Genomic DNA, 22,266 nt, shown 5'->3' on the forward strand with positions numbered 1-22,266 from the left:
TTCTTAGGAAAACACAGTGGATATTGCATAATTACAGAATTTTGGAAGTAGCACCATCCTTTATTGTTTTAAGAAAGATGTTTAAGCAGAAGCAGCATAGTTATGTCTTCCAGTTTTCTGTCAAATGTGTCCAAGGTAGTCAAGTTCTAAGGCTGTACTTCAGGTACACAAGAAAAGCTTGTGCTCAACCATAACTCACTTGAACTATCTTTAGTATGGTATTGTATGATAAGACATTTCTTAAAGGAAAAAGGCATGAAAGAAGTTGATGTTATGGTTACAGTCTTTGTTCTTGAGCTGGAGCTAAGTTCAAGTTTTGGCTTTTTCTCCTCTTAGTTGTATTACTTTGTGAATAATTTTCTCATTGGCAATGGTTTTAAATTACTTGAAAATCTTGCTGTAAGACTCCTGCTATAGGATCCGAAGTGCCATAATGCACCCTTGGGGGTTGGTATTGGGACTGATGCTGCTGAACATCCTTGTCAGTGACAAGGACAGTGGGATCAGACAGATCACTGATGACACCAAGCTGTGTGGTGACATGCTGGAGGCAAGGGATGCCATCCAGAGGGACACTGACAGGCTGGAGAGGTGGGTCCATGTGAACCTCGTCTAGTTCAACAAGGCCAAGTGCAAGGTCCTGCTCCTGGGTTGGGGCAATCCCAAACAAGCATGGGCTGGGCAGGGAATGGCTTGAGAGCGGCCCTGAGGAGAACTTGGGGGTGTGGGTTGATGAGAAGTTTACCATGACCCAGCAATATGTTCTTGCAGCCCAGAAAGCCAACCCTATCTTGCACTGCATTCAAAGCAGTGTGGCCAGCAGTGTATTCTCCCCCTTTACTCCCCAGTTGTGACCCCCTACCTGGACTACTGCATCTGGAGCCCCCAGAATAAGAAGGATCTGGACCCATTGGAGCAAGTTTAGAGGAGGGTTACAAAGATGATCAGAGAGCTCTCCTTCAGAGCCAGGTTGAAATTTGGGGCTGTTCAGCTTGGAAAAGAAGACTGGGGAGACCTTAGAGGCCCTTCCAGTACCTGAAGGGATTACAAGAGAGTTGGAGAGGGACTTGTGGCAAAGACATACAGTGATAGTACAAGAGGGGAAGACTTTAACTGAAAGTGGGCATGTTTATCTTAGATACACAGAAGAAATTCTTTGTTGTATGGGTGGTGAGACACTGGGACAGGTTGCCCAGAGAAGCTGTGGATGCCTTGTGCCCGGCAGTGTTCAAGGCCAGATTTGATTTGGCTTTGGACAACCTCGTCTAGTGGAAGCTGTCCCTGCCCATGGCGGGGGGGTCAAATTACATGAGCTTTAAGGTCTCTTCCAACCCAAACCATTCTATGGTCCTTTGGCTAAAGTAAATACAAACTCACTCTGTGGCAAATAGTTTTTCCTGTGATCCAGACTATGTGACCTGGCAACACAAATGCAGGGAAGGGGAACTTCAGATCACATTGAAGATGGTCTCAGTCAGTACTGCCTCAATATTTGTAGCCATTGCTGCAAACAGGTACTTTGATACAAAGATTTTGTGTTTGCTCAGACACAATGCTGTATTTGTCACACCTCTGGAGATGGAAATGGGGAGAGTCAAGACTTCGGGTCTCTTTCTGGCTATTCTTCAGTCCTCACTCTCTGTGAACAGTGAAGCCTTTGCTGTATGAAAACAAACTACCTTCCCCCAACATAATCTGTGGTAAATGTGAAGGCAGTTTGCCTTTAGCACCTGTTTGATTTTTACAGCTGTTCTTTTTCTGAGGATCATACTGCTTCAAGTTTATAGTCAAACTGAAGTATATGACAGCTGGTACTGAGAAAGCAGAAATAAAAATACAGCACATTGTGGTGTGACTGTAAATATATCAGACCTCAGATTTGCTTTCTTTGACCTGTGTGTAACACATGCGTTCACAGGTTTTCTGCTGTGGTTACTTCACCAGAGGTAATGCAGCTTTTGAATAAACAGGAAGCTACAAGAATGTGAGGAGCTGGTAGAACATATCCAGTATCCTTTTTCCTTTAGCTTCCCTGTCTTTGTTAATGTGACATTATGAAAAGTTCATGTGACTCATCTGTTTCTTGTCATTGGAGGACAGAACTATAAAAAGATATGGAAGCACTCTGTAATTGGGTTTATGACTAGGAAGAAAATTAACCTGGCATGGAAAAATTCTGATGTTTATTTAGGAGAGAATGAAATAGAAACAAGCTGGGATTTACGTGTGGTTCCACCTCCTGGTTTTTGAGTCTTTGAATAATGTCACAGTTTCAAATCCAGTTTTTCTTTAGAACTTCATCTAGGGATATACTGCTATTATAACAAACAAATGCCTTTTGCTCTTCATTAAATCAGTTACAATAACTTTGCAACCTTAGTGACATGTGAAGTCTTAGTATCTTGTGAGGTGTTCTGATAACTATGACAAGTTGCACCATGCTTTATTCATAATGTCCAGTGCAATGATAGACTGCCCGGCTTTAGATTACTGCAAATGTGAATATTTTGAAGGCTAACAAAAATTAGAGCACTTGTGACCCTTTTTCAGGCTTTGTGACCGTTCTTCAGGACCTTCAATAGAAATGATACAAATGTGCCCCTGGTTCTGCTTTGGATATTCAATGTTTTTCCTTTTAGACAGATTGAAGGAAAAACCGTCTGTAACATATTATCTAAATCTTGCTACAGAGAATGATGCTTGGCAGTATAGACTTGTCAGACTTGTGCTATTTTGGACTGAGGTTGAGGGGAAATGGTGGTGAGAAGAGTGGGACATGATACATTTGATTTCTTGTTATAACTTGGACGTAACATGCCTCACTGGGCCTCTTTGGACTCTACTACTTACATACGCTTGCTTGAGTGCTTAATGAAAAATGTCTTTAAAATGACACCTCACTTGACCGGAAAGAATTGAAACTTACTGAAGCTTCTTGCTTGGAACCTGTTTAGACTCCCATTTCTGTAAGTCACTTCCCATTCTGGCACAGCATCATATTCATAGTTGATATTTTTCCACTCAGTGCCTTTAAATAGTTGATGGCCCCAGAGTACATGGTTCTGATCCCATGCTGAATTCAAGTTTGTACTCTTCTGCTCTTAATTACACCCTTTGGCTTAATCACTAGAATGAAGACTGATTCCTGGTAAAGCTGAAAATTACACTTGTCTTGTAGAAATTTCCTATTTAGGCATAGGCTTTTTTGTTGTAGCTCTGCATCAGAAAGAAATACCTCAAACAAGATGAAGTAACCAGTTTTGTTGGTGTATTTGTGATGTACATTCTGAACAAAATTGATTATGGAAGGAGTAGGAAACAGTTCTTTGAAATTGTCTTTTTGATATCCAGCTCGAGTTGAAGAGGTTGCCAAACCTGGTAGTAAGAACAGGCTGGTGGAATTATGTGGTAGTAAGAACTAAAAGTAGAACAGTGGGGCTTAGACAGTCTGGTGATCCTCTCTAGGATACAGGAATATTCTTCTGCCTCTTTCCAATTTCCATACTATAGCTCTTTACTTATGTTCCTCTCCCCATTTATTTTACACGTTTTTGAAGATGAGAGGTAATAACAAGAAGTATTACAAGTCTTTGTTTTCAGAGAGGGAGTGGTCTTTTGGTCTTTGTTGAATTTTTTGTTTGCTTGGGTGGTTGTTTTGTTTTTGAAATAGTTCTGAAAGATTTTTGAAAGCATTGTTGTGAGTTTAAAGATAAAATTGGTTGCAAAGGTACTCAGTTCCAAGAAGTCAAGCCAGTTGCCTACTTCTTATAAGTCAGCTTAAAGCATGGATTGAGAATGTATTCCTGTCTAAAAAAAATACATGGTGATGTTACCATATATATCTATCATGTATGAGAAAACTGACCTGTTAAAAGCAAATTCTGCAAGCTTGTCCAGGCTCTGCAAGGCAGCTTTGCTGCTGTCAGTCCTGCATGTGTGTGCGGGCAGCAGGGTTGAGGCAGTGAGCGAACTCGTGTAGACTCCAGCATGGCTGTGTCCCGTGGCTGTGTGCCTGAAAGCTCACTGAACTATCCATCACCTTTTAAAGGCCCTGGTTGCCCTTTGGTCTTAACAGCTGTCAGCTTTTTCTTCATTTTAGAAGCATCGCTCAAATGTCCTCAGGCAATGCTTCAGCTTCTGGGATTCTCACTTCCAAAACCTTCAGGGCTGTTTTGGGTTCCCCAGCCTGGTCTGGGGAACCAGAAATTGAAATTGAAAAAAGTATTGGTGGCATGACCCAAGAGCTGAAATTGCAGCCTACTGCAGCATTTTGATGAGATTACCAAACCCGCCTCAGTTTGAAGACAGCTTTGGAAGTAGAGATCCACTACAAGCTTGCATTTCTGGTACTGGATTTGGATTTTAATGTATCTCTTGTAATATGGTGTTTTGAAGTTCATTATGTGTCACCTGAAATCTTGCTTAAGAGTTGTCTAGTTGTATACTTTGAAATCTGTAGAACTATAGATAGATAGCTAGCTGTCATTTCCAGACATGGCAAGATTACTATAGTTCATTGTTGTCAGTAGCTATTGTGTGCAGTCAGGATGTCCTGGGGAAAGAGAGTGCGTGGTTTAAAGTTGACGTTAAGTACATCAGCATTCCAGTGGTGGTAAGCTAGAAAAAAGCTGGTGATATTCTACTGAATTACTTAGAGATTAGACTAACCTGTTTCAGGAGAAGTGAAAAGAAGTAAATCTGAAAAATTTGAGACTTGTTATTCCTTCTGCAATGGATCCTGAAAAGAAAGGATTTCTTTGGCATATAAAGTGTAAAGCTTAACAAAACTCTTCCTGGAACAGGAAGGCAGAGTAAAACAGACAGCATTTCTTTAGGGAAAGGTTCTCTATATTAATGTCTTGTTAACTAAGTGGAAGAACTGTTCTCTCTCCGAAGACACTGCAGCTAAGGAATATACGAATGTTTCCATGGTAAGTGCTTTGAATGCAAAGACAATTTGTGCTAATTCCTTCTAATTTTGAAGCAGTTTGCATTTAGTGCCGGCTGTTAAATGATTTTTCCAGTCATTAGGAGCTGGTAATCAATAGGTCTCATTGTGACTGTTTTTGCTTGATGATTTGGAATGCAAGGTTTATGCACAGCATTATTTCTGGAAAGTTGAGGCTTTCAACTAATCTGAATTAAAAAAAAAGAAATCCACTGCTATTTACCAAGTTATTTAAAAAGAAGCCATCTGTGGAGCTTTATCAAATCTCATTTCAAACAAAGGTGCCAGAGGCATTTTTTTGTGTAATTACAAAGTATAGCCAAACGAAGAGGTAGGAGAAGCTGTAATTTAGTAGTGAGCTGTGTCAACAGAGACTGTTAATGTTATTGTAATATGTGATAATTATTTTTTGCTGTAGGCTTATTACAACATTATTTTGTATCTGCAAGTTATTGTAAAAATGGCCCATGAAAAAAATATGTGTTTTCTGTAACGGCTTTGTCTAGAAAATAGTTGTTTTGAAATGTTTATCAAGTCTGTTGACATACTGTGTAAAAAGGAATGGATTTAACTGTGTTACTTTACTGGTTAAAAACTTTTCCTTTCACAAAGGAAGTCTAATGGGGGAGCAGATTACTGTACTTTCTTTGTTTGTTACCCATTAGTATTTAGGCACCTGGCAGGAAGTTTGAATACTTTTAAAGATTAAAGCCTGTTAATTTGCTGAGAAAATTTGTATAGAATGGGCAACGTTTTAACATTACTTTATTTTTGCTACTTCTACAAGTCACTGTATTCTATTTGTATTTGAAATGTAAGGAAGACAAATTAACCTTGTTAGATTTTGCAAAATCTGTGATGTGGGTTGAGTACCTGCACATGTGTCATTGCAGTATCTCTGAAATAGGTGTGAGCATATGTGACTTACACATCTAGAGAATAAAGAATATTGCATTGCTTAAAAAAAATAAAAAAAGTAAAATAAAATACTAATGTGAAGTTGTCATTTCTCACAATGTAACTCTGGGAAAAACTTCCCTCCAGAGGATACAGCTTCAGCTCAAAGGAATGTATGCAGCTTTTCTACAAAAAATCTCCCAGTCACTGGTGATTATGGAGTTAAGTTGAAAACAGACAAAAATGGTCGTGCTTTTTGTCTTGTCCTTTCTCCCTCCCTCTTCTTGTTTAGTAGTTGTTAATAGAAACTCTGGATGAATCATTCTTGTCTCATTTTAGCTTGCCATGGAAGTGTGCTAAAGGCTGTGTTGAGTGGTTAAGTACTTGATCACCACTTTTAAACCATCTAGTTTGTTCAGGAACACTCCTTCCTATTTGGGACCACCAATAGTTATGCTGAGTTTCTCCCCCAAACAAGAAAAACCAAGGGGCTTTTGCCAGACTATGAAGCTAATAAATGGAAGGGTTTTGCAGCAGACACCACCTTTTGATGGCTTTCTGCTTGCCTGTACTCAAGCTAGAAATGCTGTGTTCTGGATTGCATTCAATTGAGGAGGCACCCCTACTGCTTCTGTTTGGAATTCTGAAATTTCTGCTCAGAAAAGAAACAGCTTTTCCAATATCTGACTGCATTTGTGAGCTGCTTTGTGCTGGTGGTGCTGCTGTGTGATTTGTCTCTAGCTGGTAAATGACTGTTTTTGTTGTCCATGCATTACCAACATTTTCACACAAAGCTGCTCCTTAGTGGGAAGATACAGGAAGTGCAAGAGTAATCTGATTTCATTGTGGGAAGCATCTGGATTGTGTTAATTTTTTTCCTTTAGTGTTTACTTTCTTACTAATCTTCTTTAAAACTATGTTTTTTCAATTATTCAGAAAAACATAATGTTGTATGTTCTGTAGGAGATTTTGTGTATAAAATTTGTCTCTAGGCCTGGTAAACTTGCTTAATTGGCCCCACCGCTCACCCTTTGGTTTTCTTTTTTTCTTTCTTTTCTTTTGTTTTGCAAGCGGTGAACTTCAAAGAAGTTAATGAAGAAAACAAGAGAGAACTCTTCAGTGAAATATTTTCTTCCATTGAAACATTGGCATTCACCTTTGGAAACGTGTAAGTTGGAATACAGAAGGAGTTTTTAAAGAACTTAGTGGAGCTGTAATAACAAAAGCTTTTAATTTTCTTTTGGACAACTATTTTCTGATAAAGTAATTTAAATTAGCTACATCTAGAACAATTCTACTCTTGGGTTTTTGTCAGTTTGGGTTTTTTTCTTAATTAATTTTCTTAATTAATAAGGAAATCTAGGATGATATAGAACTTGCAGAGAATATGAGTACTACTAAAAATGGTTTGCAGAACTTTTAAAGGGCTTAGTAACACTATCTGAATTTTTTAATTCAATGATTCAGAATTGCTTGGTGAGGTAAAGTAATGAAGTAACAATTCTTTGTTTTTCTGGCAGTGTTTCAGACTTCCTTATGGGAGATGTAGACAATGGCTCGTCATTGGGACTTCCTGTATCTCGGAGAAGTCGGGTAGGCTAAACACGTTCTCTTGGAGTGTAAGATGATATCTGTTAAAGGAGACTTCAGTTTCTCTCAAACTCTGCATCATGGAGCTGGGACACTTGGAGTCATCTGAGTTTTAAAGCAAGATTCAATCCAGGAAAAATGTGTTTTCAAGGTTTCAAATACTTGAGTCTTAATTCTAAATGATAGTGATGTCTTGACAGGGCTACCTGCTGTCATTATTTTTGAGATTTTTAAATTGGTTAAGTGAAAATAAATAGGGAAAAGTAAGATACTTGAATGATTGCTTGGTGAAGTAGTTAGGACTCTATTACCTGTTAAATCTGGAAACCAAAGGGTTAATGACTCCATTTTGGCTTTTAAAGATGCATATTCATGACAAAATGACCTTTTCTTCTTTCTGAGCCCACTTTGTGGTCTGTTTCAGCAGCAATTCACTAAAAGAACTGTTGACTTAGAGGTAGTCAAAGAAAAACACAAACTTCCCTTTAAACACACTGAAGGCATGATTGAAAAATGCTCAGTAGCAAATTTTGTTTCAAATTTTTGTATATTGAGAGGCAGACATACCAGTAAATCAAATAAAATTAAGAGTTACATGCAAGGAAGATACAATTGATAATTAATGTGTATTACTAGCTAAATTGTAACAAGGTTAAAAATATGAGATTGTGCATTTTTTTTTACTTGAAATGTAATTACAACTTAGCATTTCTTGACACAGGCTTGTGTGCAGCAAGCCATGCAGCTACAGCTGAGTAGTCTTTTCAGAATTTGGTTATGTTTGATAATCTATATTTCTCCTATGTGTGGTATCACAGAAATGCTACTTCTGTAGGTACTACAAAACTTACCTTCATTAACAATATGGAGTAAAAGTAGTCTACTCAGAAAACTGGTTCCAGCAAACTTTGAATTGTGTCACTGATAAAAAGTATGAAATAAAATAGCATGGAACCCAGCATCTCATTTAAAATAAATGACATTATTTGAAAAATTACTGGTTCATCCAACTGGATCACCAGCAGAAGGAAGGTGCTGAATTTGCCAACATTTTAATCTTGAAATGGTTTTATGTTTCAAAAATACATGCCTGTGGAAATAGATGGTCTTATATGTTGTGTTGTGAAGTAAATGATTGATTCTCTCTAAGATCACTCTTCTGAACATGGGGATGGGGAGAAGGCCTAGGTGGAATTTTAATATAGTGAAATGAAGAAGGAATTCCATTCTAGGTGCTTCAGAAATCATCAGCTTATATTTAAAACTTGCTTTTGTAGTATCTCATGCTTTTCCTAATGTGAAGGTGAACAATTATAAATTTTGGAGCAGCTAGAGTGACATAGTTCAGTTTCTTAGAAATCTATCTTAAGTGCATTTTCATTTAGGCAAATAAATACACATTCAACAGGTTAATAATTTTGCCTTAATCTACAATTCAGAGAGCAATTTGGAGGCCAACTAGGAGTTGAGTGTTAAGAGGAGTTAAATGCAAAATATTTAATAGCTGTATTAACTTTTTTCTGTAGTTGTGTGTGTTCAGTGGTTGATCATAGCAGCTAGCTGTATTTTAAATAGAGCATAACATTTTGGTAGAATTTAACATGTAAATATTTTGAGGGTCAATTAAGGAGAAATATTTTAATTGCCTCTTTAGTTAGGGACCTCCCTTATTAAGCTGATGAGGGTGGCTCCAAGGATGGGGGTGGGCAGCACTGATCTTGCTTCTGTTGACTGCAGGGGAGTCTACATTCTTTACTTAAGGCATTCCACTTGGAATCTTAAGTTAAATGATATGTATACCCCCTCTTAGCAAATGTAATTGTTCTCATTTCAGCTCTTGTAGTTCAACCAGATGTACAAGGTGGAAGCAAAGATATTTTTTAATTAAAAACAAAAGCACTTTAAAATATACTGAAAGAGACCAGACAGACGTGTCTGACCTTTCATTACTCAACAAGCTATTTGAATGCTATTTGATGCTGTGCAGATCTGAGAGCATAATAAAGGAGGAGTATAAAATTTTCAAAGTGTGTGAAGAGATTTGCCTGTTAGAGTCTTGGGTAATGAGGGGAAAAAAAGAAGAGACTGGTTGAAGTTGGAAACAAAAGTCAGGCTTTTAATTTTTGCTAGGGCTACTGGGATGAGTCATTGGTTGCTTGAGGGGGGTGAGCTGTATGGATCACATTCTGATAATAAGTTGTAGGACATAGATAAAAGCATTCATTCTCACTTGCTTCTAAAATTTGGTATTAAATATTTGCAGTGGGTGAATGTGAAAGAATGAGTGATTTTTGATTAGCTTCCTTAACTAGTGTTCCTGTTTTACTGGGAAGGAGTGAACGGTTTTCAGGATTGCAATCATGTCGGTCTTAGACATTAGAGAAATGTGAAATAATTTTTAGCACCAGAATTTAAAAGTGCATCAAGTTTATATAAAGTATGGAGGTTTCCTAATTATTATTTTTTTCCCTAACAACATTTAAATCTACCTGAAGACAGTAATATTTTGTATAAAATCTGAACTAAATCTAAGAGTGTTCAAGCTTTCTCTGCAGCCAACTATAGATCTGTTGCTATACTCAGATTTTAGGGGTTCTTACCAATTTAGTTGGGGACAGCTTCAGATAGCTTTCCCACCTGTTCTGGAAATGCCCTTCCATTTTGTCAAAATTCTCTTGTATTAGACAGCCAGTATAATAGTATTTCACTTTCTTAAGAATGAAGCAGATCTTTAGGCTGTAGCTTGATTCTGTTTGATGTCATTGATGATTAATACCTTGCATGTTTTGGTTTATGGAAAAGCTGCTTTTGCTGTGAAGTAAACAATGGCTCTTGAGAGATTTTTATGTTGATTTATGATCTGTTTTCATTTACATTAAAAAAACCCTACAAACCAAAACTACTTTTATCATCGATAAAAGATGATGTACTTCATTTTAGTGAATGTCTGAAAATAAACCAGCACCAAATCTAAATGGAAACAAGCTCTTCTTGCAAAGCTTAAGGGCACTTTGCAGCTATATCTTAGCCTTTGCTTTGTACTTCAAAGTTTTCAAAAGTTGTTAATCAGTTTAAAATTATGTAGGGTTTGATGTCTTTGTTTTGGTTTGGCTTTTAAGGGGGCATTTGTTACAAACTTTTTATTCCTTTAAAGTTGTTGAGCAGTCAGGTCTACAGCACAGTCTTGTTTTCAAGTAATTCAACTTGGACAATTAAAGGGGTAGCAGTGAGGAGCAGTGAGGACAAAGGTAGGGATGACATTATGTGCTAAATTCCTTTTATTATTGGATTACATTCTGTCAGGTTGTACTGTTTGTCAGGGCTTCATTAGCAAAGTGTTACTAGTCAGCTGTTGTGTCTACAGTGCACCACCTGCAAATAATTTCCCAAAAAAATTTATTCCCTTGAGGAAGAAATACAGAATTGTAATGGCTTGTAGAATGATGTCTGTTTTATATATCTGGCATTAGGTGTGTGTGAAAAGGCTTTCAAAAGGTAGATAGGGATTTAAGAAAAGCTGGAGCTCACTTAATTGTTAAACAAATCTGGTTGATATTTAACACTTTCATCACAGATCTTCAAGATTGTTGATGTAAAGGTATAATTATTCCTTGCTATTTATTCTTTCTCGTTTGACAGCAATTGGGAGTTTAAAAGATGTTATACCTTGGATGAGAGGGAGTAATGGTGCAGCTTGCTTTATCTGCTTTATCTGAAAAAAAAATAAAGAGGCAGATAATGCCATATATGTTGCTAGCTTTCAATTCCAGTGAGAAATTTTCTTTGCTAACTTCATATTTTATTTTTTGTACACCAGTCTTTTGAGAATCTTTCTGTGGAGTCTGGGGGTTCACTGCATGAAAGGGATGATATTCAAGGTAGGACATTCATTTAACATTGATAAACACCAATTTGTAATCTGTGGGGCTTTTTCTTCTAAAAATGTTCTAAGTTGCTTGGTCACTTTTTTATGCCTATGCTGCCTTTACAACTTCACTGTGGAAAAAAAAAAGTCATTGCAAAGATTTCATTCTCCTGAAAATAACCCAACCCAGGTACCCAGGTTGGTTTTTTTGGGGGGGGTGGGACAGGGCAGAACTGTGATTCAGGAAGCACCTTCTGTGTGTTGTCATACAATTGGTGTTTTGTTGGGTCACTTTCTTGAAGAAAGTTATGCTGACCATATGACTACTCCAGATAAAATACTATGACCCTTTAATTTGTTCTAAAGCCTCTGTCAGTCCTGTTTAGAGTCAACTAGCATTAAAGACCGACTCAAGATCAGAGCTGCTTAAGCATTCACAGTTGGCTAATACTGGCTTTCCTCTCAGTGTGTGGTCATGTCTAAAAATCACTTCTTTGTGTTGGATGCTTTATTTGCAGGACATCTTCGAGCAGAGGAGGTTGATAGCATGCTCCTAAGAAATGACAGTGGAATTGAGTCGGCTCTGTCCTATGCTAAAGCATGGTCAAAATATACCAAGGATGTAGTCGCATGGGTAGAAAAAAAGCTTAGCTTGGGTGAGTGGCTCTTTCTGGCATTTAATCAGCTTTGTCATGATGAAATTAAATCTGTTGTCAGGCCTCTGTGCTGCAGACTGTCAATAATGTGATTTCTAAATTAATAGCTGTTCAGCTGAAGTGGACAGAGCTATCACACATTTCCTATAATTAAAGGCCTGTAACAAAGCGAAGGTGGTCCCCTTTGTAGTCTGTTAAAGGAAGACTGTAAGAAGCATTTAGCATGTGTTATAACCGTTGTTGTGTTATAATGTAAACAGTAACTGTGAAATTTTTTTTTAACAGAAATGGAGTGTGCTAAAAACTTAGCAAAAATGGCTGAAACTGCTAAAGCTGTTGTTGGACACCAGGTGAGTATACCTTAGGGGCTTTATCATAGTCTTAAATCTTTATTGGATGGCTTGCCCAGGATACAACTCTGATGTTGAAGGATGGATTTTTAAGCTGATAGAGAATTGATTTACACGATAAAGCAGTGGTTAAAAGATGCGCATTTTACATCTTTCCATTTGTTACAGAAATTTATATATATAATATTATTTTTGTTAAATATGCAGATCCACAACATTCTTTTTGCTGACTAATATCTTGTGTGCTTTGTGCTTTGGACTTGCAGAGTGTTTTCCTAGTAAAATGAATCACTGATGAGAAATTAGTAGTTTTCTACATTCATACCTATTGTAGTAAATAATTTACTACATTTAATTGAAAATCTACTTCACTTTTACAGACATTTGAATGGCGTTATACCTGACTAACCTAGAACATCAATGTGTTTTGTGTAATTTTAGGACTTTATGCCATTCCAGTCGATATTCATTAATGCTTTTCAAAATGATATCGAGAACAGTCAACTTTGGCAACAAACAGCTGCTGCTCTCCAGTCGAACAAATTTGTGCAGGTATGCTTAAAGAAAAAGACAAAAGCATATATAATTTTATAGAATATTTAAAAGAACAGACTTCCAGCCTATATGCCTTTAATGTACTCCATTAATGTTTCCTATCTAGCCTCTTCTTGGAAGGAAGAACGAGTTGGATAGACAAAGAAAGGATATCAAGGAACTTTGGCAGCGAGAACAGAAAAAAATGGTTGGTAATTCTTTTATATCTAGCAGTTCAGTCTAGAATTCTTCAAAAGGATGAAATTTCCAAACTAGACTGTTATGCACTTGAATTCATACGTAGTCTCTAGGGCTTAATGAAAGTAGATGTAACTGTCCATTTCATGGCCCTCTGACATTTGTTGGAGGTTCTTTCAATGAATATGTACTTGGTACTGCAGCATGCAGACTTGTACATAAATCTCTTTAAGCATCACGTTAAATAACTGAAAAATTAATGTTTATTCTTTTTCTTTTGCTGCATTCTGCAGCAAGAGCTGGAAGCTGCTCTCAGAAAAGCCAAATTGCTGTATACGCAGCGTCAAGATGAGTATGAAAAGGCAAAATCCTGTACTGCTCGTGCTGAGGAGGAACATCTTAGCTCAAGTGGAAGCTTTGTGAAAGATTTCAGCAAGCAACTGGAAAAAAAACGAAGGCTAGAAGAGGAAGCTCTTCAAAAGGTAAAGAGGTTTTGTTCCTTGCTTTTAAAGTTAAGTCTATACTGGTTTTATTCATGCTTTCCCAAGGAGAGTAACCTGAGTTCACATTTTTAATTTAAATATACTGTGTTCCTTTGGGTTTTTATCTTAAAAGGGAATCTCAAATACAAGCATACTGAGTGGAGTTTTTTCTTGCTTCTAGTATCACAGCCTCTATATATATAATATAGAGTCCATTAACTCTATATACTTGTGTTTTCTTTAGGCCGAAGAAGCCAATGAACACTATAAAGCAAGCATGGCAGAGGTTGAAGAAAAAAGAAATTATTTGGAAAACGTTAAAAGTGATGTTTTAACACAGCTTCGGGAGCTTATTTTTCAGTGTGATCTTACTCTTAAAGCTGTAAGCATGGTTTTTAAAATACCTTTTGCACAGATATTTATATATTGTTAAAATTAAGAGAAGCCCTCATAAAGCCCCATTTTAAGTTGAAAGCTTTCAAAGGACAGATGTCAAGAAAAGGGAGGAAAACTTTTAATCTATTTGTGTTCTCTTTCTGGTAGGAATTTTAAAAAAAAAAGGGGTGGGGTGGGTCTTGAACATTTCTGGGTGTTTCATGAGCTGTTGCTTTGCAAGCACTCTGACTACACAATCCTTATAAAAGTACATTTTCAAAATTTTGATGGCAGTAGTGTTCCTCTGTTGCTTAAGAGTAGAGCTTTCTTTGCTTTGATTAGTGCATTAGCAAAGGCATTTGGATCAAACCCAGAATGGATATTAACACACTTCAGCCTTGATGTCAGTTTCAGTTACTGCAGGATCTATTGTGACTGGTGGAATGTACTAATTCATTGGTGTAATAGGGAAACGATGGTCAAAACTGCATATGACATGCACAGTTTTTAAAAAAAAGCTTAAGTATGTAAGACTCATTATGCCAAGAGATGTTTGGGGATTTTAGTTTTTTTGGGTTTTTTTGTTTCTCTGTTTAGATGAGACAATGAAAATTTAATGCTGGGGTGGGGGAGGAAAATAAAACATCAGACTTAACCCTGCTCCACGAGCAACCCTAAAACCAGCCCATAAGAACAGTAGAAAGTACAGACAGGCTTGTCAGTTGAAATCTATTTAAATTGCAGACTACTTTTCAACCCAAAAGCTGATGAAGCAGTTATGCAGTGTCCCCTTTTCTGGTCTCTGGCATGTGATAAAATCTTTTAGATTTGGTGTTAGGTAATTTAATGAAGAAAGTGTTCAGTTGTCAGTTTCTGCTGGGACACAGTTTTGTCCATTTCATGTCTCAAGACGATACAGGGCTCACCTGGGTTTGGAATTCCAACTGCTTTATCATTGTAGTGATGACTAATATTCATTCCAGAGCATGAAAAAAGCCTTTTGATAGCAAAAGCCCTTGGTGTTTATCTTGATCAACCCAAAGTGAGAAGCAATTGGAATTGTCTTTGCTAGTGGGAGGATTCAATAAGCCAGAGAGGAGAGAAACACTTGTGTCTCTGTTACAGATGAAGCTTGTGCAAATCTCCTGAAAGTTGACTGTAAAAAGTAACATGTCACTATTTTCTAGACGTTTTGTAGTCTTATTGTTCAGATAATCTTCTGTTAGAGTATTAATTTGGGTTGAGCAAAGTGTAAGTGAAATGTTTAATAAATGATCTACAAATAATTTTTTTTTTTTCTCCCGATAGGCAACAGTTAACCTGTTCCAGCTGCAGCATGCTCAGGTTGTATCTCTGCCAGTTAACTGTCAGTCTCTCTGTGAGAGTGCCAAACTCTATGACCCTGGTCAGCAGTATTCAGAGTTTGTGAAAAGTTTGCCAAAGGATGGTGTTCCTGTTGAATCAGGTTGTTTTGAAACCCAGAGTTCCCAGGTTGATGGGTAAGTGCCAAAGTACAGGTGGCAACTGCTAGGTTTAGAATGCAACACGTGTTTAACAATAAAACAATATTTTTGGAGGAACTGAAGGAATCCTGTTTTTTTACCATGCTTTACTATTCTCTTAGTCTCATCTTTTAGATGGTAGATTATATATAATGTTGACACTAAAATCTTCCTCTGAATTCTAAGGCAGAATGTCATTGCATGCAATAATACTTGCTGAAACATTGACAATTGTTGTGCAAGACTTGTACTGCTGCCACAACGCTACCAAGTCCAAAATTTTAATTAATATTAACCAGTATCCACATTAAAATAGTAACTTGATAATCAGTTTAGAAAGTCTGAAGAAATAGTTTTCCTCTTTCACAGGCCTTGCTGCTACATAAAGTAGCTTCTTTCATGCTGTTTACATTTGGCAACTTCTTGGCAGGAAGTGTTTCTCGATGTCTGTCTCATGCTATGTGCCTAAAAAAAACTGAGAGTCCACTTGTAGGGACATCTTATAACCTATTTTTTTTTCCAACCTGTATGAAATAGAAGTTTTTATTGTTAAATTATGGAAGATCCAGCTAATGTGGAAGTAAAGATTTCAAGACAAAGACTGCTCCTTGTGTCAGCATGCCAAATGCTTTTCCCCCTTTAATTTGTTGTAAAATAGACATCTTGGCACTAAAGCACCAGAATATCCATTTCAATCTGTGTGTTTCACAGTTCTACAGGAAAGCGTCGTCATCGTTTTTCAAAAGGAAACTAAATACAAAAAACCAAATGCTTGAGTCAGACTTCTACCAACAAAAGGCAGGAAATTCAAAGTTAAAGCTGAGATTCTTAATTCTTGTCTGTAAATTTCCTGCCTTTTAAGACTGATTTAGGCTATGCTCATAAACTTTGACTTCAGGGGATTTAACTATATAGCTCCCTGAGAAACTGATGAGCATAAAATTTCCAACACTTTGTGTGTTCTCCCAGCTATTTACTGCTTGACATTTATAGGAGCATGCTTTTTCTCTTCCTCTCTCCCCAACTTTTGTTTTCTTTGTCATAGCCTTGTGATTCTTCATGTTCTTGATCATTTTTATTGTTTGAGTCTGCATTAATTTAAGGGACTGTTCCTTGAACAAATGCAAATTTGAATGTTTTTCAGTCTCTGTTTCCCTTAAGCTTGATAGGGTATAACTGATTAAGGAACAGCTTCCTGACTGCTGAACTTGGCCAGCAGGCCATTTTGTCCCCAGGGTGCTTCAGCATTTTACATTAATTACTGTTAACATTATTCTGTTCTTACAGTGAGAGTGGATTTTCAAAATGAATTGACACTCTGACAGCTCCAGCACATTTTCTGTGCATTTAAAAAGAAGAGTATGTGAACACCTATTTTTTTATAGGTGGATGATCCTGATGGTTGGTCAGAGAATCTTTTGGGGGGGAAAGCATAATTATAGAGTACAATGGCTTCTGATTATTCTGACCTTCAGATGAACAGATAGGCTGTTTTTTCAAAGTCTGCAAGATAATATTTATAATACATTAAGACATGTGGAAAAGCTGCTGTGGGTGGAGAGAAAACACATACTTAATTGAAATCTGACATATTTAATTGAAAATGAATCTTCTTTTAATATTTTTATTTTTTAATTTTGGGATTAAATTGAATTATGAGAATGACATGTCAGAAATGTATGTTCTTGAATAGTAAATAAATATAGCATTTTTAGCACCCAGGGTTTAAAAAAAATACATTACTTTTCATTAAATTCTGTCTTATTCATTCTTCAAATTACTTTTTTCTTTCTGAAGGGTTTTTAATAAGCAATCAACAAACAGCGTCCATACATCCCATGGTAACTTATCTCAGTGTTCAGGAGATTTTCCTGCTCAGACATTAGATGATGTGGGAAGCCCAGTTTATCATCGTTCACAAAAGGTTAGAGAGAAGAGATCTTCCAGCAACACAGATATTCAAGGTAGTTCTTCTGTATTTATTTTGGAGCTCAGTCTCTAAATAAATAAGTAAATAATTTTTAAAAAATTACGAAATTATTAGTGTCTCAGTCTGAAATGTAATACTGAAGGGTTATAAATGTATTATGAAGTTCAAAACCTATAAAACATTATGTATTTGAGCAAAATAAGGACAAATGGAAAACTGCCTGTATGCATACCTAGATCCTTTGACAAGAAAGGTGAGATACAATTCAGACAGCAAGTACTGTCAAACTCAGTGGACTAAACTCTTTCAATTAGCTCTGGCAATTGAAACTCCATTGGTTTTGTAAATTCCATGTTGATTTGCAGGTCTTGTGAAATGAATTTTCTTAGCTCCTGAAGCTTTTACAGGATTATATGTCCTGGGTTTTTTTTCACTATATTGCATATTCTTGTCACTTGTGCAAATTTTCCTATTTTGCATATACTCACAGATAGTTTTCAATTAAAAAATAATAAATTTTGTCTTTGACATTTGGAATTAGCGGCCTTTCTTTTCAAAAGCAGTGCGAGGGCCACCACCATTCAGATCATGGTCAGTTGGCAACCAGAGTGGAGGAATGTGCAGTGACTCTGAGAGTGCTGGGGGAAGCAGTGAGTCCCGATCCATGGATTCTCCATCTGCCAGCCCAGGTACAGCTACCCTCACTGCTATACTCAAGTCTTTTTCCTGCACTGTTGCACATTAGTGAAGACATCATTGTTGAATTAGCAAGTATTGAGCAGAGCATGTAATGAAAAATCAGAAGTTGGGTGGGACTGATACTTACAGCTTCCTGAAAATTTTTCTTATCTGCTAGGGGATTTTAAACGACGACTTCCCCGAACACCTTCCACTGGGACTATGTCATCTGCGGATGATCTTGATGAAAGAGAGCCACCATCTCCTTCAGACTGTGGTAATGTTGTTTCTGTACCTGAAGTCCCCAGAAGGTGCTTTTTGGTAGTGTGTGGCTTTTCTTTTTAATATTCTTAAGAAAAGTACTTTAACAAGGTGTGATTGCCAACAGCTTTGTTTTTAAATACAATATGCATCCACTTGAGGTTGAGAGATGAAGAATAATGTTCAAGTCATTTTAATGAAGTGGTGCAGAATTGTCTATATGTTTAGGTTACTGTATGGGCAACCATAGTTAGAACATTTCTAGTGTCTTCATCCTCTTGAGGTAAAGCAAATGATCCACTAACCATTCCCTCCAGACATTTGCATTTAAATTTAGCTGCATGGCACTGAGTTATGTAAGATCACTTCTAAACTTTACACAAACATGAAATGCACAAATACATAGAGTTGATATGTGGCAAATAGGGAAAAAGTGGATCCAAATGTTTAGGGTAATAACTGAGATTTTTACCCTTTTCAGCTAAGATAAATGAGTTCAGTAATGTCAGTCCCAGATTTGACCAGGCCATTTCTATTTTCAAGTGAATTTTGACTGTATAATGACTATGTTGCCACAGGCAACATAGAACCTGAATGACTGGATTATCAGAAATAGTTTTATGGTATGTCTACAGTACTTACAAACTAATTTTGAAATATTTGTGGCACTTGCTCAGTAAAGCCCTTAGGAAATTCTTCACTTAGTCCTTATTTCCTAAATGTATACTTTGCCTTCTAGGAACGAACCTGTGGTAAACAATATTAGTTCAGATCTAGACTTAAAGCATGGCAATGTGTTAATGAATGGAAGCTTTCACTTGGAGTGGGATTCTTTAATCAATGCTTGAGCATTTAAGAAGCTTTCTGGGCATGTGCTAATTTTGTCATTAGCATGAATGTGCTAATGTTAAGTTATCTGTAAAACAAAGGAGTTTGGTTCACAGAGTTATTGATAGCTTTTGAAATAAATTGCCTGAAAAAAAATTTGACACAAAAAGGACCAGTTGCTATTCTTTTCAGTTTTAAAATCCTCTAGAAAATATTTGGATGTTGTTAGAGGAAACTGAGAATCAGTGATTTTTTTTAAAATTTATTTTTATTTTATTTTATGTGACTTCTGCCCAGAGTGTGTGTTAATTCTTCCTTGCTGCAAAATATTTTTTAAAAAGTATTTCAGAAACACTACAGGCCAAAACATGTCATCTTTCATCCTCTAGTACAGGATTTCAAAATGTATAAAATTAAACTTCCATGAATTGTTGCCTGAGATGCAGGGCAGTTGGAATTAAATGTCCTAATATTTTCACATGGCCACAATACAGGAGAAAATGGAATACTTAAAAATGCAAAAATGATTCTTTGATTCTGCTTTTACACAACATTGATAGTTAATGTCTCTGTTATGTGAACTGCAACATAGTTTTACCTCCTTGTGATTGAAATATTGTTGATTATTTTGGTAGTTGCCATTGCTTACAGACTTGTGTTCTGCAGCACAGTTCTAAAAATCAGAGTAAATACTGCCCCAATAGCAGATATTAAAATGACTATAACAGGGAAATTCTCTTCAGGTTTAAATGATCTCACATCTGAAACTGCAAATTCTCCAGGACCTTTTAGAAATGCTAATATGTCCAAAGCAGCACAAACACACAAGCTACGGAAGCTGAGAGCACCATCTAAATGCAGAGAATGTGACAGCTTAGTGGTGTTTCATGGAGCTGAATGTGAGGAGGTAAGTTGAAATTTAGTTTTAATTGCTGCTTGGGATTTATGTAAAATTGGGAGTTTTGGAAACTTGAATTACATTTCTATATAAAAACTGGAGTTTGTGCTCCTATAATCACTATGAACTTAAAGCAGAGGAACACCATACTAACTAGACTTGTTTCATTCACATATGGGGTGACAAACACCAGAAATATTTCTTATGGTGTCAGATTGTATCAAGCCATGTGCTTTTTTGTTTCTTCCCCCTGTAGTGTTCACTTGCATGCCATAAAAAATGTTTAGAGACTTTAGCTATTCAGTGTGGTCACAAAAAACTTCATGGAAGGCTTCACTTATTTGGAGTGGAATTTGCCCAAGCTGCTAAAAATGTTCCTGATGGCATTCCTTTCATCATCAAAAAGTGTACATCAGAAATTGAAAGCAGAGCACTGAATGTCAAGGTATGCTCAAGTTTGTTCATGCTTAAGTTTGACACAATCTTAAAAAAAAAATTCTCTTAAGATTTTAATGCTGTCAGTATCATATGTGTTTTACAACTTCCATTCAAAATGAAATAGAATTGTGCTGGTCTTTTAATTTTAGGGCATCTATCGTGTGAATGGAGCCAAATCAAGAGTTGAGAAGCTTTGTCAAGCTTTTGAAAATGGAAAGGATTTGGTTGAGCTCTCAGAACTCTATGCACATGATATCAGCAACGTTCTCAAGCTGTATCTCCGCCAGGTATGTAATTGAGAGGTCAGATGGAAAACCAAAGTGAAGTATATTTCTTCAGTGCAGTACAAAACAACCAGCCTTTTTCAGCAGTCCTACAGCAGCAGATTAAACAAGTGCCTTGTATAACTGCAGTGACTTCTTTATTTGCATGTGGAGCCTGTGACAAAGGGCTGAGAAAAAAATATGTATTGCACATGGATATTACGGCTTTTTTTAGTGCCATATGCAAAACAAGCTTTTGTTTGTTTAATTATAGCAGAGATTAATTTCTAAAACTTTTCTGATTAGTGAATTTGCCTGTCCTATGTGGAGTTTAAAAGTTTCCCATGTTCTTGCCTCTTCATGCAGACAGATGCTGATATATTGCTGTTAATAGCTGCTAACAAAAATTGCATGAAACACTCACAGTGGTCATTACGTGCTCATTATGGAGGGATTATCCATCTTTTTCTTCTAAAACAGAGCTTTAAAGCTTCATGATTGAATTTTCTAAAACATTTCAATATGTATGTGAAAAAATAAAGCTGGGCTGTTGCCCAGTGAAATTGAGTCACTCTGAAAACTTGTTAACTCTGAAAGGAATCTTTAGCTGCATGGTCCTGTCCTCTTCCTCATGCTGGCTGTCAGAGATGAGCATTCCAATCCTATGATCATCACCATTAAGTGATTTTGAAAAAAATCTTTTATTTTCTTGAAATCTTCTTATTTCAATAAGTTGTGATAAATGCTCAATCCTGGAGCTATATTAGGAAAGGGTTAGCAAATGATTTCTGGAAAAAGGTGTAGGAAGAACATTTTTTGCTAGATGGGATTGGGTTTGAAAAAATTGGGGGTTGAGCTAATGAACAAGGATTTTAAACAATATCATCCTCTAAGAACAGATGCTGGACCAGAAAAAATTGAAGAAAAACAGGAAGGAAGCAGTTAAAATTCAGGTTTAAGTATGTTTCATATTTCAAATCTTCATATTTCTTCAGCTTCCAGAGCCCTTGATTTTGTTTCGGCTTTACAATGAGTTCATTGGACTTGCAAAAGAAAGCCAGAACGCTAATGAGGAGTTGGATGCTAAACTAGCTAGTCCCAAAGCAAAGACAAGACAGTCACTCTGTATTGAACTGAGTAGGATCATCATTAAAATTAAAGATCTTCTGAAACAACTGCCTGTACCAAACTATAACACTCTTCAGTACCTTATTGGACACCTTCACAGGTAAGAAAATACTTTAAATGCAAACTGAGGTTGAAAACTTAACTTCTAAATGCTGCATGCTAGGAATCTCCTGTACGTTTTTGGTGACTGTTGAGGAAGAAGTCACATATACCTTTGAAGACCCTGTTCTGTTGCTGGAGTTTTTTTCCATGTAATGAATTCCCAAGTGAGAGAAGAATATGAAAGGGAAATAAAGCAGGGAAAGTATTGCCCTCCATTATTTTTCATTTTCTGCTAGCAGTGGGGTCAGTAGTAATTAGTGTCACATGTGGGGATCTAAATATGATTTAAATTGTCATGTAACAAAGATAGGGCAGTGATTTGTAGGCTATTAAGAGAAAACTG

The 22,266-nt window shown here is 36.7% G+C and overlaps 1 protein-coding gene across 28 annotated transcripts in view; it reads left to right on the forward strand.

Annotated features, from left to right (window-relative positions):
• Positions 1–22,266, forward strand: part of ARHGAP29 (Rho GTPase activating protein 29) — a 76,386-nt gene that overhangs the window by 50,259 nt on the left and 3,861 nt on the right. For 5 of the 28 annotated variants that reach the window (XM_086901853.1, XM_086901854.1, XM_086901852.1 and 2 more), the window contains exons 4-20: positions 6,917–7,013; positions 7,366–7,438; positions 11,253–11,313; positions 11,819–11,956; positions 12,242–12,306; positions 12,748–12,858; positions 12,968–13,048; positions 13,332–13,520; positions 13,765–13,902; positions 15,204–15,394; positions 17,195–17,361; positions 17,888–18,016; positions 18,184–18,282; positions 19,838–20,001; positions 20,249–20,437; positions 20,580–20,717; positions 21,689–21,921. In XM_086901853.1, coding sequence (XP_086757979.1) covers positions 6,917–7,013; positions 7,366–7,438; positions 11,253–11,313; positions 11,819–11,956; positions 12,242–12,306; positions 12,748–12,858; positions 12,968–13,048; positions 13,332–13,520; positions 13,765–13,902; positions 15,204–15,394; positions 17,195–17,361; positions 17,888–18,016; positions 18,184–18,282; positions 19,838–20,001; positions 20,249–20,437; positions 20,580–20,717; positions 21,689–21,921 — 2,263 coding nt within the window. Of the gene's footprint in view, positions 1–4,554; positions 4,932–6,916; positions 7,014–7,365; positions 7,439–11,252; positions 11,314–11,818; positions 11,957–12,241; positions 12,307–12,747; positions 12,859–12,967; positions 13,049–13,331; positions 13,521–13,764; positions 13,903–15,203; positions 15,395–17,194; positions 17,362–17,887; positions 18,017–18,183; positions 18,283–19,837; positions 20,002–20,248; positions 20,438–20,579; positions 20,718–21,688; positions 21,922–22,266 lie in introns of those variants that run through there. The other 23 variants (XM_086901862.1, XM_086901863.1, XM_086901850.1 and 20 more) reach the window with 14 other exon arrangements.

Source organism: Cyanistes caeruleus, chromosome 9, assembly GCF_971803275.1.
Source record: "Cyanistes caeruleus chromosome 9, bCyaCae1.hap1.1, whole genome shotgun sequence".
In the NCBI taxonomy this organism is placed as follows: domain Eukaryota; kingdom Metazoa; phylum Chordata; class Aves; order Passeriformes; family Paridae; genus Cyanistes; species Cyanistes caeruleus.